Source organism: Balaenoptera ricei, chromosome 12 (assembly GCF_028023285.1).
Source record: "Balaenoptera ricei isolate mBalRic1 chromosome 12, mBalRic1.hap2, whole genome shotgun sequence".
Lineage (NCBI taxonomy): Eukaryota > Metazoa > Chordata > Mammalia > Artiodactyla > Balaenopteridae > Balaenoptera > Balaenoptera ricei.
The window spans coordinates 19,307,446-19,324,242 of record NC_082650.1 but is presented as its reverse complement, the minus strand read 5'-3'; the positions used below and the strand labels follow the sequence as shown (position 1 = coordinate 19,324,242).

General features: G+C 42.6%; 1 protein-coding gene across 3 annotated transcripts in view; it reads left to right on the top strand.

The window, feature by feature from the left end:
• GRM1 (glutamate metabotropic receptor 1) overlaps positions 1 to 11,677 on the top strand; it is a 361,608-nt gene extending 349,931 nt beyond the window's left edge. Inside the window, exon 8 of one of the 3 annotated variants that reach the window (XM_059941898.1) lies at positions 10,756 to 11,677. In XM_059941898.1, the coding sequence (XP_059797881.1) occupies positions 10,756 to 11,677 (922 nt within the window). Of the gene's footprint in view, positions 1 to 3,288; positions 3,350 to 10,755 lie in introns of those variants that run through there. The other 2 variants (XM_059941899.1, XM_059941900.1) reach the window with 2 other exon arrangements.
• Positions 11,678 to 16,797: the final 5,120 nt, after the last annotated feature.

The window sequence follows — 16,797 nt, the reverse complement described above, 5'->3', positions numbered from 1 at the left end:
TCCAGCTCCTTCTCTCAGATTTTATGCAGTTGATAAAATGGCCACTCTGGAATCAGATTTTTCAGGTCTTGACCTGTAACCTTTAATAATCCTCTTCTTTCATAAAAGTAACATCTGTATGCAAAGGTCATTTGCATCTCACTTCAACACAAATCAGAGACTAAAGAAATGGAACCATGAAGGAGATGCTGTAATATTTTCAACTATTTCAATCAATAGTTAAAGGTGGCTTTGGGATTGCTTGGAGTTACTATGTGAAATTTGGCTGTCAATATGGTTGAAACCCCCAAAGCAACCACAGAACTGTCCATAACTGCAAGAGTATTTCCAAGTCAGCTACAGAGGCCACAGAGCTTGCTGCCCCAGTCCCCAGGAGCCGCAAGTGCTGAGTTGTCCCTCATGCCACACTGTGTGCACCTATGCTAACGTCAGCAGTCAAGTCTCTAAGCTGTCAAGACGTTTCCCCATGGCTTTTATCATCCCTCAGCCGCACATTCCAGCAGACAGGACCAGCTGTATCAATTGCATGGCCCAGTGCAAAATGAAAACCCGTAGCCCCTGGCTGAAAACATAGAGGGAAAAATGTTAAAGGTACTAAAATATAAAGCCTTTTCCTTTCTTCTACTGTCTCTCTGTAGACCTGTCATTTTGGTTTCTCATTTGCCATGTGACGCTGTACTCCCTCGCGGGGGGTATTTGACGAGCAAGCACAGACCCTGCCAGGCGCAGCAGCTTGCCACCCAGTGACTCCGCATACACGCTCAGGCCGCCAGGTTCCCCTCCAGCCAGTCACTGGGTAGATGCCACGGAGAAACTGAACCAGGCGTCTCCCCTTTCCAGGTGCCTCCTGCCCCAGCCCATGGTAGACCGGCAGCCCTCAAGGGTGTCGCAACAACGGTACAGGGGCTGGCAAGGTACATGCATGGAGGACGAGCGAGAGGCTCGCCCCCGCTGTGGTCCTCACCACATGCGCCACGGACCTGCCAGCTCAAGGAGGAGTTGGCCACGGCCATCGGCTGCCTTGAGACGTTATTGGGCACGTGCACCTGATCCTGATCTGATCTTCCCACACCCGTTCCCACAGTCCCCTGGCAGGGGAGGAGGGTGGCAGTGATCATTGGGCAGGGGTGGGTAGTGGGAGGCTGGATGGGCTCTGGTCCCCAAGGGGGGGTGGGGGTGGGGTGCAAGGAACAAGAAACTGAAAACCTGTCCTGAGAGGCAGGATCATTCTTGAGGTGAGGCTCTAAACGCGCAGTACGTGCTCCGCTTCCATGTGGAACATCACTTACAAAACACAAATTAAGTGATAAAATGATTACGAATATCAAAAGGATGACCACACAGCACTAAACCCTGAATACAGGGCCCTTCTGATGAGGGACCCACCATGTGTCTGTATTGGTCACGGGGACAGGAAGCCAGCCCTGCCAGGGTCCTGGCTTCCCAGCGCCCCTGGACCAGGCCACATACAGACATTATCTAAAGGCGAATTGATCGGAGGATTCAAGGGGATGCAGGCAGTTTAGCAAGGCAAAGCCAAATGCTTTGAGTGTATTTTCTGCCTTCTTTCATGAGAAATGAAGTTGCTTTAACATTAGTTTACAGGTGAAATGCCCTTTTCTACCAGTAACTTCATTATACATTCAAACATCATATTTTTATTCCTGGGCATCTACTACTAATGTTTTCATTGTTTTCATGATCTTTGTTATTTCAGGTGGGCATATTAAATGTCATATTACTTTGCCTCATTCAGTAACAAACATCATCTCTTTGTCTAATTTTCTTAAGTAAATTGATTATTGTAGTGGTAATAAAATTATACCAAGGTGTTTCAAGTTCTTATCTCTGGATGAGGATTTCAGATTGTTCTGGGTAGATCATGTACTTTCAAATGGTTTATTGAATGGTCCAAACTTGATGGAAATATACATATTGATCAATTTTATTTTTTCTCCTTCACCTTCAACTGTGCTATGAAAAATCTTTTTTCTCACCTTCTGCATTCGTACTAGATTCCTTGCTTTCAGGTATTAAAAAGATATTCCACTGTATTCTTGTTTCAAACCTCAAACTCACATCTCTCCTTCCCAGAACAATGTCAGGCTTCAGCCTGAAAGACTTGGACTGGGAAGGGACATGGTCTGCTCCTGAAATATCTCTGCCTCTTTCCTCTTCTGAATTTCCCTTTTTCTGCTTGCTTTGATGGGAAGAAGAGATAGGAGAGTTGACAAAGTTCTTTGACTTGCCTGGAGCTGTTGTGGTCCTCTTCTGATTAACACTGGATAATTGTCACCAGGATCTTGGGGTCGGTGGCCCAAGGATGATTGACAGAACGTTTGTGAGTTTCTAGAAAGCCCTATAGGGGCTTCATGACTGTCACCTTATCCACACCACTCACAGCACCTGCTGATGGTTCACCTTTAGCATCTTGTTCCTCAAATTCTCTTCTATGATTGGCTGCCCTCTTATGTGGAGCGACACTAAGATGGCTTTATCCCACCACCTAATAAAGTGGGAAACTCATGTGTCCTGAACTTGTGCAAAACCCACGTATCCTCACTCCAACAGATGCTGGAAAGGCCACCTGCACGTGGCCACCCCATCATCCTGGTCATGTCAAGTCAGGGCTCTTCTCCCCTTACCACACACACACTCTGTGCTGTACAAGGAGACATCCAACCAGGGAATGAGATGACCTTCTTCCCTGGTGGGAGGCTTACCCAATCTCTCGCCACTTCCCTTCTTTCCACCACAAGATACATTCCATCTTATGAGGGCCAAGAGAAACATGTGACTTTATGCTAAGTGACAGCACTGCTTTTACAATAACATAATATAGAGTAAAATTATCACTACAAGTCACAGTGTAAGACATAAACCCATAAGCATCCTTTAAGAGGGATGGTGGGTGGGAAGATTCAGGTGGAGTCCGCTGCCTCCAAGAATAAAGGAGAGTGTCAAGAGTGGAGGGAAAAGAAGCAATTTGGAATAGACACATACACACAGCAGAGAAAGCATCTGCCACTTGGAAAGAGATGGTCCCACAAGGTAAAAGAAAGAATGCACTCCACTGATGTGACTTTCAGAATTGGGCCTGGCAGTAAGAAACAGCTGGGCAACACAAGGAAGATCCAGGATGTGAAGGTGCAGGTGACGTGGAGAAAGGCTCAGGAGCCCAGCTAGGCCCTACCCCAGCCCTGGCACCGCCCAAGTGGTGTGATCGCCATCTCTATATACGTGTATAACCGCTCACTCACTGGGTATCTTTTTCTTTTCCATCTTCAGGAAGAGGCAGCCAGAATTCTCGCCCACCAGACAGTGTCCGTCGGCACATGTGCAGCTTTGAAAACCCACACACTGCAGTGAATGTGTAAGAGAAGCTGCATGGAAAAAATAGTGGTTTGCCCCTTGCTTTCTCTCTCCTGGGTTTTCCTACTTTCTAACATGGAAACAGATGTGGTGCATGCCATCAAGAATGAGGAACCATTTACGTGCCATGGTTTGCACGACTGCCTTAATTTGATCGTCCATCGTTCTTAAAAGGACACTGTCAAGCTGTTAGTCTTTTTGCTTTTTTATGTTTTGATGCAAGAGGCAACATTTTTTTCCCATTCTAGAGATTCGCTTTTGTTTGTGACTCCCACTCACAAACTTGAAAGTGAATGTTCCCCCTTCACAAATTTGTCAGCTTCTCCTTGGCAAACAGAGCTCTTTCTTTTGTTTTCTTTCTTTGCCTTTTTTTTGCTGCTACACAAATGTTTGATATGATCCTGTCTGCATTAAAGTAAAAGCCATAATTTGAACTTATGGAAGGATTCCATAATGTCAGTTTGACGAGGTGGACACCAGCCTTTGCTGGGTGCCTCCTATGCCCTGGGGAGCACAAAACAAAAGTTCTGTGAGTCCCACAAAAAGTGAGTTTTGCAAAAAAAAAAACCAAAAACCAAAACAAACAAACAAAAAAGGAAAGTAGCTATTTTCCCAGAACTTTAGTGCTTTTATCAGATTTTCTCCATCTGATAAAACCGGTGCATGTTTGGTCCAATTTTTGACCTTTAGGTCTTGACAGTGTCTCTTTAAGTCAACAAAAGAACATAGACCATGTTCAATTCATTGTGCACGGAGTCTGTGGTCATTTTTAGCTGTTCCTTTACAGCCCTTCAAACTCCTGGGAGAGTCAAAGGTACACATTCCTGCAGCAGGAGGGAGCTCACTGACCAGGTGGCTGTGGCTGGAATAGCTCTTCAGATGAGGAGCCCAATTTGTTCAAATGTTTGCTGCTGAACCTGGCTGTGGAGCCTGGTGAATGGCGCCCTAGCGTCTCTTCTCTTCACTCAGTGGAGTGCATTGGGAAGTCGTGTTCTGACATTCCCTGGAAAGGCCCCAATAGAAAGTGTGTGGTCTCAATCAAATCGTACTGACTCTTGGAGGGAAAAATAAGTGGTGGTTGGGAGGACTCTGCACATCTAGATCAGAGCCACTCTAGTCTGCTTGGATGCATTCTCTGTAATTCTCCGAAGTCAAAAAGCATTGAGTGTTTCTTGCACCAAGGGTTGAGTCTGACCAAGAACACAGGAAGGGCATCCTGATTATGACAGCTGCTGGCTGCCTGTCAAAAGGGATTGATGGGACTAGTAGATGTGCTTGTCGTGTCATGACAGCAGGGCCAGAGAGAGAAGAGAGTCACTTAACATTTCATGACTTAAAGGTGAGTGCCTAAAAGCAAAAACAAAGGCTGAAAGTGGGTCCATCATTGGTAGGTGACAAAAAATAATGCAACGGTCAGCAAAGCTAACAGGTTGGTTGTAAAGAACTTTTGAAATAAGATCTACTCAAGCTTTCTGGAGATAGTAAAGGATCAGGAGGAGATTGGTAGCTTCCAAGCTGTGCACCATAGACTAAGACTGACTATTTTTAGCCTTGGTTGTTCCTGCACAAAAAAAAAAAAAAAGATATGTTCTTTTTGTGACCTTCAGTTTCCACAGCTTTTGTGAACAAGCAAGGCAAAGGGACTAGTGATAGAAATAAAGCTGCCTACTGGATCATTATGGTCTGCCTAGATCTCTCCTGCCTCTGAGGAGTAATCCCTGCAGGGCAATGCAACTGTCCTATATTTCCAGGGGAAATGTGAGGACTCCAAGTATTGTTGAAGAGCATCGAAAGACTTGCTATTAAAATTATAGGTCTGGAAGCATGGAGCATAGAAAAAAATGATAATGCTTGACCTGAACTTTCTTCAAAAGGAACATAATTAGGTTCATCTATACCTCCTGGAGGAATATAATTACACCTGGTATACCTCTGCTAAAACAGTGCTGCCGTACCAACATGATGTCGTAAATAAACTTTGGCACCAGAATCTCTTTCCTCAGCCAGCAATCATTATTAGGTTGAGCCTAAGGCCATTTAAAATGTGCTTAGAAAAAGTTTAGTAGCCATCAGAATTCTACTCTTTAGTTTGAAATAGATTTGTCAGTTTTCTCAAGACAGTAGACCCTACACCCGGACACAGTTTATGGGCTCTTACGTACTTTATTGATGAGGTAATTTCATTTGTGGATGTCTTGTTCTTTATTAATTCATTGGAGAAAGCACAAGGCTTAATAAAGGCAAACTGATTTTCTTTATGTTGTCTTTTATCCTGAATCACATAACCTTAGGATATTCAAGGTGATTGATCTAAAGATTCTGAAAGGAGGACTGTATATTTAGACTTTGTGATATTGTATATTTCAGCAAGCCAAATGGTTTCCTGATTAGCTTATGATGAGGTTAGAATGAAAGAGGAGAGGCATAAAATTCACAGTGCCATTTAAGATTTAAAATCATCAGAAACTACCATGTTCTCATGATATCGAAAAGCGTTTGTCTTCACCAACGCATTCAGAGATTCTCTACCTTACAAGAAGTGGTGATTCAATAAGGTGAGAAATTTTAAATATGTTCAGATAAGCTTCCAAAGATATATAGATATATATATACTGAATATATATCTTCTATATATATATATATATATATATATATATACATATACAGAATATATACTAAATATGCATATTTTTTCTGGAAAGCTTTCAAGAAGGGAAACTGGAGTCAGTGGGAGTTCTTTGTGTTGAAGACTAACTTGGGCTTGCCTGGGAAAACAGGAGTCTGACTCAAATGGTTTCAAATAGTCCTATGCCTGATGTGCTACAAGAATCACTGTTGAAACTGCGTTCTGGTAGCAGCTTGCTGAAGCAGGTGGAGGTGAGATACCTGGACACGGCGGCTCTGGCATCCCATCTGAAGCGTCTCAGGGCAACACCACCTCCTCCTTGAAGGGCCAAATGTCCCAGTCGTAGCTGCAGGGCCACAGCAGAACTGTCTGCAAGCCTGTGGCTGTAGCTTGTTTACTTGGTGAGCCACTCTCTCCACGCTGTGACCCAATGGCATTTCCTGTTTCCATTTTCATTTTCAAAGAAAACAAATGCTACCCTCCTCAGATTCCAAGGAGCTAGACTTCCCTCCTCTTGGGAAGGTCCTGCCTTGTCTGGGCTCTCCGGATGCCATCCTCACGTCTGTCGTGCAGCTATTAAGCCTAGTGGCAAAGACTTGCATTGGACATGATGGAGACAGGTGTTGTGCAAGCTTCCCCCTCAGGCAGCTTGTGCAGGATGCGTCCCTCCTGATCTCAAACATCCACCCACTGTTATTCCCATTTTAGACATCTCTGGAGCAGAGAGCAGTGTATTCTGCAGATGGAACTAGTACTTACCGAAACAGATAAAACAGACAGGATCACTCTGAATGCCAAAGGTAAACTAATCTGAAAAAAAAAAAAAAGATACACTAATCTGTTTACACCACCCACTTCCAACTATTCTCTAAAGGGCTGTAAATATTGGGTTTTCTGTTTGGGGGGATTGTGATACTTATCTAACGAAAGAAAAACCAAAGCAAGATCCCAAGCCTGCTGGAGCTGGAGCCGCTGCCCTCCTCCTGCTTAGCTCTACAGGACTCTCAGCGTATATCATCCTCCATGTCTCTAGTTCCTCCTAGGCCTCACAGCGATTTCCTCCAATCACTTCAATATCAGTAAATATATTTAGCCACTCGAGGTATTTACTCCAAACACTACTGCATTTGATCTTCAAATATAAGATTGTTCAGTCTGAGTCTTTTGAAGTCAGAGCAAGAAAGGTCGGGTGCTTTGTGACAATTTTGTGGTGTTTCTAAACCAGGTTGCTTTTCCTAAGATTAGGGAACCAAGTAAAATTAAACAATAGAATGAAGAAGCTGATGGCTGAAACACAATGTATTAAAGTTATCCGGGTTTAAATAAAAGTCTTATTTCATAATAATATTGCATCTTTATAATGCATTTATTCCTTTTTGCTGCCCCATATTTTATAAATTTTTCTCTTCTTAATATCACAGCAATGGGTTCCCAACCTTTTCAAATAGGATAATCACTTTTCACGTGAAAATGGTTATTAAACCTTCACCTGAATCTGTGATAGTAATTGTACCTTTATTAGTGGCCACTTCAACACAAAACATGAAAAAAGGCTGCTCAGAACTTAGTTACACTTGTATCTAGAAGTACCATTTATCATAACAGCATGTTGCATTTAAAAATAGCAGCCCATAATTCACAAAAACATAATATTGGTTCAGCCTAAAAACAATGCTTTGATGTACATGTAGATTCATGGACCATTCAAGCTGTCTGTGAACCATAGGTTAAAAATAACTAATCTAGAAAGACCAAAGTTTATACCCTGTGATGCAGTTTCTATGAGATGGTGCCTTTCCTCCACTCTGATTTTTAGGAAGCAATTTATTTTGTCCTTGAAAAAAAAAGGTTAATCTAATTTTCTTAATCTGATCAAATTCCCTAGGGCATTATAACTGTTTCCTAATTAAACAGCACTTTACAGAAAATCTAGCGCAAGACTCTGAGGGGAAGGAAAGCTGCTAATTTTGACAGCCAGGGTGAAAATCTTCCATCCCAAGAATAAAATTGCTATTGGATTAAATAGAACTAAATTGTGATCATATCTGTCTGCAAGATGATTAATAATGCCTTTTACATGATTTAAAAAGAGTCTCATATAGGACCCCTGGACAAGGCGGAAAACTACCCATGTGAGGGAGCCAGAGAATGAACTAAGTCCCAGCAATACAAGGTTACCTTTTTTGCTGGCATATTTGGAGACGGCAAAGTTTTGTTTGGATATCTAAGCCTAGTGTTGAATTAGGTCAGACTAGCTGTCAAGGGAATTGGTTTTTAAAACACACACACACACACACACACACACCTAAATGACACAAGCAGCCTTTTAGTTTAGTGATTTTCTTAATGAGCCTGGAGAGGCAAGCATCTGGAGAAGGAAAAAGTGTTTCCATTGCAATTGAAAGGGATGCAAAGCATTGCAGTTGGAAATTACACTAAAGCATATTTATGCAAGGCAAGAGGCAACTGGGCAGTCTTATACTTTCTGGAAGAGGCATATTAAATGCATAAGGAGAGAAAATGTGTGAGTAGAGTGGGAGATGGAGGAAACTGAGAAAGGTGAAAGTGGGAGGTGAGCTTGCCTGGAATTTCAAACTCAGAAGAGGAGCTCTGGGTTCTGGTCTTGCCTTTGGCTGGTTGACTGCTCTTGCCAGACACCACCGGCTCATTCTTCAGTGTGCTCACCTCAGGAGAGAGTCAGCTATTCTAACAAGAGAGTCTAGAAGTCGATAAGTCAGTAATTTCACATTTATAAGCAGATATACATTCTTAGCGAATATATTAAGATATATTAATATATTAAGATATATTAATATGTTATATTATTATTAGTAATTAAATATAATAAATATATTAAATATTAATAATGTAAATAAAATAATTAAATATATTATATTATTATTAATATATTAAGATATATATATTAAGAGAATATATTAAGCATACACTTGAGTGATATAGTATTTTGATATAGTATTTTAGAGATGAGATTTTTCTTAGACAATTAAAAATACAGCATAGGTTATCAGATATATGGAGGAACTGCCTTCTTCCCAAATAATGAGAAAATTTTACCTGTTATATCTATTTTAAAACTTTTATATCCAGAATTTTCTATAATTGATATCAGACTTTCAACACAAATCTGTATTTATTTGACTCACTTCACTTTCAGGATTGTAAAATTTGAAATGTCAAAACACTACCTTCATCATAAATGTGGAACTCACATATAATTCTTGAAGTAGTCATTCTTGTATTTTCAAAATGATTAAATAAACCATTATGTTAACTATTGATCATTTCCTACATTTTTCCAAACAAAAGAATCCGCTATGAAATAGTCTATTTCACATATCCACCTAAGAAAAAAATACTCATTTTCCCTCTTCCTTTTAATGTCAAAAATGTGTCATTATTGTGCTACTTTCTCTGTTGTTTTCATGGACACAAAGAAAAAGCAAACTCCTGAAAAAAAATAAAAGAAGAAAAAAATGACTTCCCGATTTAAGTATTAACACTATTGTTATTAATAGTATGCTATGTTAAGGTACCACCATCTGCTAAAAATTATACAGAAAATAAACTGAGTCCGAAAGTAAGACCAGAATTATTAGAACAGACAGAATAGAATTTGTAGTATATGCACCCAGTACGTCTCATTTGTTTTTTCTTCAGAGATATAGTCTATTTGGTTGGTTTTATGAGGATCCCATGAAAATGAAAGTTGGTAAGTGTGGAGGATTGCTGCTGCCCTAAGACTTTTCTTCACCAATGCTCAATGAGGAAAAGGCCCCGGAGAAGTCTGGTCTCAGTAACTTCTGCTTTGTCTGAATCTTAATTTTGTCAATTTGCATCAAACTATGTGAGAAGCTTAAAGCAGTATACGGGTATTTGTATTTTTCTGGGCCTTCCAGTTCTGTCTCTTTCAAACATACCTCATTAAATGCTGCCAGTGTGAAAATCCCAAACTAGCTGCTATGTGAATTATGATCCACTGCATGTGTCAGGAATAATACTTTGAAATGAAAAGAAAGCCAAAAGTTAGGAAACTCTTAAGTGAAGCATAGGTCTGGGTTTTTCTGTCATCTCCTTTTTTTCCTCTTCTGCACAGATGCCATGTGCGTAATCATGCCACCCCTGTTAACACAGGAAATACCTGCATATCAGAATGGGCAACTGAGAGGATGTATTTCATAACTTCACAGGACAATGAGAGTAGCTTTATACGTGTGTTTTAATTTGTTCCAGGGACTAAGAAGAAAGGGAGGCAATAGCTATGGTCATTATGCTCTGTTGTCCATGTGTAACTAAGATTTTATTTTTAATTTGTTTCCTCCATCAATTTTGGAATCTTTCAAAGGCTTGCACTGAGCAACAATTTTATCATTGCCTTAGAGTGTGTGTGTATGTGTGTGGGTGTGTGTGTAATAGCTGTGAAATCATAGACCTAAATGAAAATAGCTGCTTCTACAACAAGCTGGCTCTTCTCCCCTGCAGCTTTTCTCAGGGTCAAAATGTCCTACCTTGTCTTGAGGTGGATGGAACCCCAGGTTGCTTCGGAGGCAACCTGTGGTCGCTGCAGATTTTGGTGTTGGACGTATAATAAGGAGAGAGTAGGGGTGTGAAGGACAGGCATACATGCCGCCGAGGGGGGAGTCAAATTGCTTTGAGCTGGGCTAACCCATGTTTTATATGTATGTCATCCTCTGCGCATGATACATCTGCAAGTAAACCTATCTCTATTTTATTCATAGTTTTAATGGCAAGTCTGTGTCATGGTCTGAACCAGGTGGAAGACAGGTGCCCAAGGGACAGCACATGTGGCACCGCCTCTCTGTGCACGTGAAGACCAATGAGACGGCCTGCAACCAAACAGCCGTCATCAAACCCCTCACTAAAAGTTACCAAGGCTCCGGCAAGAGCCTGACCTTTTCCGATACCAGCACCAAGACCCTTTACAACGTGGAGGAGGAGGGTGCCCGGCCGATCGGCTTCAGCCCGCCCAGCAGTCCTTCTATGGTGGTGCACCGACGCGTGCCGGCCGCGCTGAGCACCCCGCCTCTGCCGCCCCGCCTGACCGCGGAGGAGACCCCCCTCTTCCTGGCCGACCCGGCCGTCCCCAGGGGCTTGCCCCCTCCCCTCCAGCAGCCGCCGCCGCCGCCCGCGCAGAAATCCCTCATGGACCAGCTGCAGGGAGTGGTCAGCAACTTCAGCGCCGGGCTCCCGGATTTCAACTCGGTGCTCGCGGTGCCCGGGGCTCCGGGGAACGGGCTGCGGCCCCTGTTCCCGCCCCCGGCGCCGCCGCAGCCCCTGCAGCTGCTGCCGCTGCAGCTGAGCACCTTCGGGGAGGAGCCCGTCTCCCCGTCGGCCGACGACGACGACGAGGACGACAGCGAGAGGTTCAGGCTCCTGCAGGAGTACCTGTACGAGCGGGAAGGGAACACGGAGGAGGACGAGCTGGAGGAGGGGGAGGAGGAGGAGCTGCAGGCGGCCAGCAAACCAACCCCAGAGGATTCGCCCGCCCTGACGCCTCCGTCCCCCTTCCGCGACTCGGTGGCCTCGGGCAGCTCGGCGCCCAGCTCCCCCGTGTCCGAGTCGGTGCCCTGCAGCCCTCCCAGCGTGAGCTACGCCTCTGTCATCCTGAGGGATTATACGCAAAGCTCTTCCACCCTGTAGGGAGGAGGTGTCCGCAGGGAAAAGCAGGCGTGGTCAGGGCGCGCCAGCACCTCCGGAGACTTGCAGGAAGCTGGGGGAGAAGCGGGGGCTGGAGGTGAAGTCAGGAGCAAGGAAGAGACCGCGGCTGCCGTCTTAGAAAGGCCAGCGCGAGAGGCGCTGGACCCCGCAAGCAAAAAAGTGATCCAGGCGAAGATTCTGATTCTTGAATTATTCAAAAGCCTTCTCTGGGAAGAAAGGGAATTCTGACAAAGCACAATCCCATATAGTATGTAACTGTAATCGCAAAAATGAACAAAGTCAACCAACATCATCTCTTCGGACCATTGTGCATAGATACGCATGCCCACACCCTTGGCCCGTGTGGAAGGGGACAGCCTGGGAGGACCGCCCAGTTGAATCATTAGTTCGTCATCATGGTATTCCCAGCGAGCATGGTGGAATCAGGCAGAGCAGGTGGGCGAAGGAGGGGCAGGCGTGGAACCACCCAGAGAACAGTGATGGACAGCAGCTCATTTCCCTCAAGCCCTTCTCCCTGCTGGGCCCGCAGACCCCTGGTCTTCGGGACACTCGGGAGCTGGCCCAAAAAGGGGCCTCTGTTCGCCGACTGCACCCCATCCAGTGCCAGCCTTGCTGTCACACTTGGAGAAAGGTGTGTGGGTGCGTTGCTGCTTTGTCATCTCCCTCTATTTAGAAAACAGGAATAAGAGCAAAATTATCACCAAAAAGCGTTTCATCAGGAGTGCTAAGGGAGGGTGGAACGAGAAGCAAGACAGTGCATAAGCTTGGGGCTTTGCACAAAATCAGGCAGCAAAAATCAGCTTCCCATATCTGATGCTCGCTTACTGGTGATTTCAGAAGAAGTCCAGACAAGAGACTGTTTTGAGAGGGGCAGAAGACTTTTTGTGGATTTACTTGTGTGCCAAGGGGGCTCTCCTTTGCCCTTATGTGAAAGAGAACAAACCATGTGGCAAAATTGTTACCTTCCATTTACTGTAGCAAATAATACTTACCAGTTGAACTTCTAAGATGCAGTATGTGTATTTGGTGCCATTGTTTCTCCTATGTGCTACGGAAACAAATCCATCTTTGAACTTAATGGTGTACTCATAGCAACTATTATGGGTTTAAATGACAAATAATTCTTTCTAATTGTCACTGAAGTCCCTGTAACTAGCAAGTGAATGTGTTTCTGTGTCCTTATATACCTGTGATAATGAAATTTGTGCAAAGTAATGTCAATCTAACTGCAACGAGAAGATTGTCTTCCGATATAGTGTAGATATATTTATGTTCCAAATAACGTTTTATATACCATTGCCATCAGTATTTACAGGAGCTCTTTGAAGGTTTGACTGCTCTGGTCCAATGGTTTTCATATGCTGCTCAGATGGTCCCTCTTCTTCTAAGAGGGAACTTATTTTTCAGATATTTTATGATGTGGAAATATATTATTAATGAAGTGGTTTGAAAATTTGTTATACTAAAAGTTCGCAAAAACTGTGGGTAACAATAAAAAGGTATATTTTATAAACTTGCACACATCATTATTAAAACATAAGACTGAAATGGCAGTATTTACATTATTTCAGGTTTCTTTAGGGTTTGTTTGTTTTCTTAATTTTCCACAGCTTCTTGAGCTTTATGTGCTTAAAGTATGTACTAACTTCTAAGTCTGGTCATGATTTCCCAAATTATTTATTCATCACTTTTTGATCTCTTTTAATTTTTATTTCCACATTCTTTTATTCCTATATTTTCACTCATAACTTGTCTTTTTATTTTTGTTATTTGCGGTGTATACTATCCACATACATGTAATCCAGTTGTTTCGTTTTTGCTCCCCTTTTTTCTCCCCAGTAAAAGAGATTTTTCTTGCTGTTTTGATTTCTTGTATTACTTGGGAATGAATCTTATCCCCTTAAGTATCTTTGTTTATGCCTTATGTTCAGTCGTGTTTAGTATGCTTCCTTCATGTTGAAGCTGCTGATTTCTCAGCCAAAATGTATCTTAGACTCTTTAAATACTCACTGCATCATTTGTTCAGAATTTAACATCCACTCCAATGTTTGAGGCTCATATTTCTTATGTCTTTCCATATTCTACTGCCAAGTTTAGTCAATTTGATATCAAGAATAGACTGTCTTTCCTTTTAAAAAATTACTTTATTACACCTTTGGTAGAAAGACCTCATGACTGAAACATGGATTTCAGTTCCATATTTTCACTGTCATGAAGCAGAATGAGGAAAATGGGTGGTTCCAATGCTTAATATATGGTCCACTAATTGGCAAACTAGCAAGGGAAAGTTTACTATCTATTATTAATGAAACAGGTTTCTTATCTTAATGCCACTGACATATGTTCTTAAGATCAGGACTTGTGCTTTCAGATACTTTAAAGTAAGACTAGATCAGGAAAACTGCTTCTACAATTCAAATACTATGTCAGTTTGTCCTGAGGTTTTAGTCTGAGACATTGGGTGAACACATTCAACACCAGTCACATTATTACTCTGAATGCCTACTATTATCATGATTAAAAGTTTTCCTGAATACAATAGAGTACTAGCTCTTAAATTATAATTGTTCAAAATTGGAAATGTACACATACATACTCTATAAGAAAAGGACAGAAACTTTCCACCTTAATGTATGTGCTTATACAAATTGTATAGCTCTTGTAAAAGTGTTTTCCTTTGGCTTGTTAACTGTCTGTTGTCAAATAATCTTGATACTGCTGTATAATAAATATTTTCTATTTATTAAATGTGTATGTTCCCTCTCTCTACTTTGTAAGAGTGACAATAATAGAAACAGACTGACTGGTATACAAAATAATTTCAATGGTTTTGTTTGCTCAGCACATGTCTTCTAGGTGAAAGCTGGAGATCACCACGCAAAATCTACTGATCAGGTATGTGACAAAGTAGAGTATAATTTGATTATGAGGAAGGCTGTATCTCTAACGTTTCAAATGAAATCCAGAATTTAAATTTTCAGTGTCGTGGCAGACATTGTCATCTACCTTTTTTGATAGAATACGTGAGGCTTGACAAACTCCTGCATCTCCAGCAGAGATTTAGAGACAGAGGCATCTGAAAGCTCCATCTTTGTTTCCTTTGTGCCCCGCATAGATTTTCTCCCCTTGGCTCCCACTCTAGGGGAGCCTGGTTTCTTACCTTGGTGATATCCTCCCGCTCATCCCAAGTTCCATTCCTCTATATTTTAATGGAGACATCATTGGTTCCCAGAACATGGGAGCCTCTTTTATTCACATCTCTAGATAAGATACCTACAAAGTAAGGCATCTACCAAGTGTCATTCAAAGAGAAAACTTGGTGGTACCAGGGCCACATCCATGAGAGTGGGGTGCATTTAGATGGAAAGAGCAGCCTCTATCCAGGAAGACTGATGTTGAAGAAGTTACCAGAATCAGGAGCTGAGACATCAGGGGTTTCTTCTTTGTGCCCAGAAAATAGAATGAAAAGTTATGAAATGGGAGCTTGGTCTCATGAGGAAAACCCATGGGAGAGAAAATGAGAAACAAAGAATAGGGGAAAAAAAGAAAAAAGCAAAAAAATGAAAATATTTTGGGTGCGCAGTCCAAAGAAACACCCATATACCATGGTGGGTCATAAGGGCCTCCACTTGGAAAGTCCGGAAGCTGCATCACAATGGAGACATTTGGAGAAGTTGAAATTGGGATCCAGATACCACAAACATTGTATGAGGAACTGCCCCAATAATTTCTATCCTGAGAAGCAATCAAAGAGAATGGAAACATTTTTTTTAACCTACTCTGTGCCAGAAAATTTGCAGGTCTTTTGCATTCCTTCTCCTTTAATCTCCCCAGTACTACTGCCACAAGGAATATCTTAGAGAACTGAAATAACTTGCCCAAAGTCTCTTAGCTAGTAAGTGGCTCAACAGGGAATTGACCCACATCTTAAGCCAGCACAGAGCCCATGAACTCATGTTCTTCTCCAGAACCCAGGATAGTATGTAGGAGTTTGTGTCTGTTGTGACTGCTCCCCATTTTGTATTCCCATAGTATTTTATACACATCCCAGATTACATTATAACTTACATGTCTCTTTCCCTGAATAGATTTTTAGTTCCTTTTTGCTTTCTAATACCTGACTTCTAAGGCTTCAAGGCAAAGCAGACACTCAGTAAATGTTGTTGAGAAAGTAAATTAGTATTGTAACACCATATAGTTTTCCCAGCCCAGTTCTCTGAAGATTTGTTCCAAGATCCTTATGGGGTCCAGAGCTCTGTATTTCTACCTACCGGTCCTAAATCTGCCAACAGGAACAACACATTTTTTCATCATGAAAAACAAGCTCTCCTTTTGGCATCAGAGAGAGCTGTCCCACTGGGCAGCAGGTCTGCTTTGCCTGCAGAAGAGGGTGGCAATACTCAGTATCTGCTGAGCCCAGCCAGAGGTCTGGCAAGGCAGTGCTCGGTGTGGGAAACAGCGTCCTCTGCAGGAGAATTGCAGGTAAGACACAGACTGCTGAAGGAGGCACCAGTTAAAGTGAGGAAAAAATAAGTCATCCATGGGGAAAGCATGGGCTGGGGGTTCCTTCCTTACAGAAGTACATCCCTTTAGACAAAGTAAAAGGCTAACCTGGTCACCAAGGCTTGGGAGAACATGGGAGAAAAGAAGAGCTTAGGTAGGGAGTTGAAGTAGTGATGCTATTAAACTGGAAACTGGCTTGATTTTCCCAGGGTAGCTGGAGAAGCAATGCATATAGATTAATAGACAAGGAAAAAAAGCTTAAGAATGAGGATAACAAAAACTGAGAAGAAAAATAATCATAGAAGTATAGAGCTGGAAGTAAATTTAGAAGTCACTTAAACTCTCACCTCAGTGAGGACTCTATTCCCTTGTGCCCTGTTCTTCTTCCCATGTCAGGCAGGGACCAGGTGAGAAGCCATCGCTATCTGGGGTAGGACAGCGGCAGGGGCTGGGGTAACAAGGCCTACTGCCAGCCGCTGTGCAAAGAGAGAGCGCAGGTGGCCCTGGATCCTGGAAAAGCAAGTCCTAAACTATGTTGTTAACACCCAAAGCTGGCCGGAAAACAGAACTACGGTGCAAATCCAGAGTGAAGGTCTCTG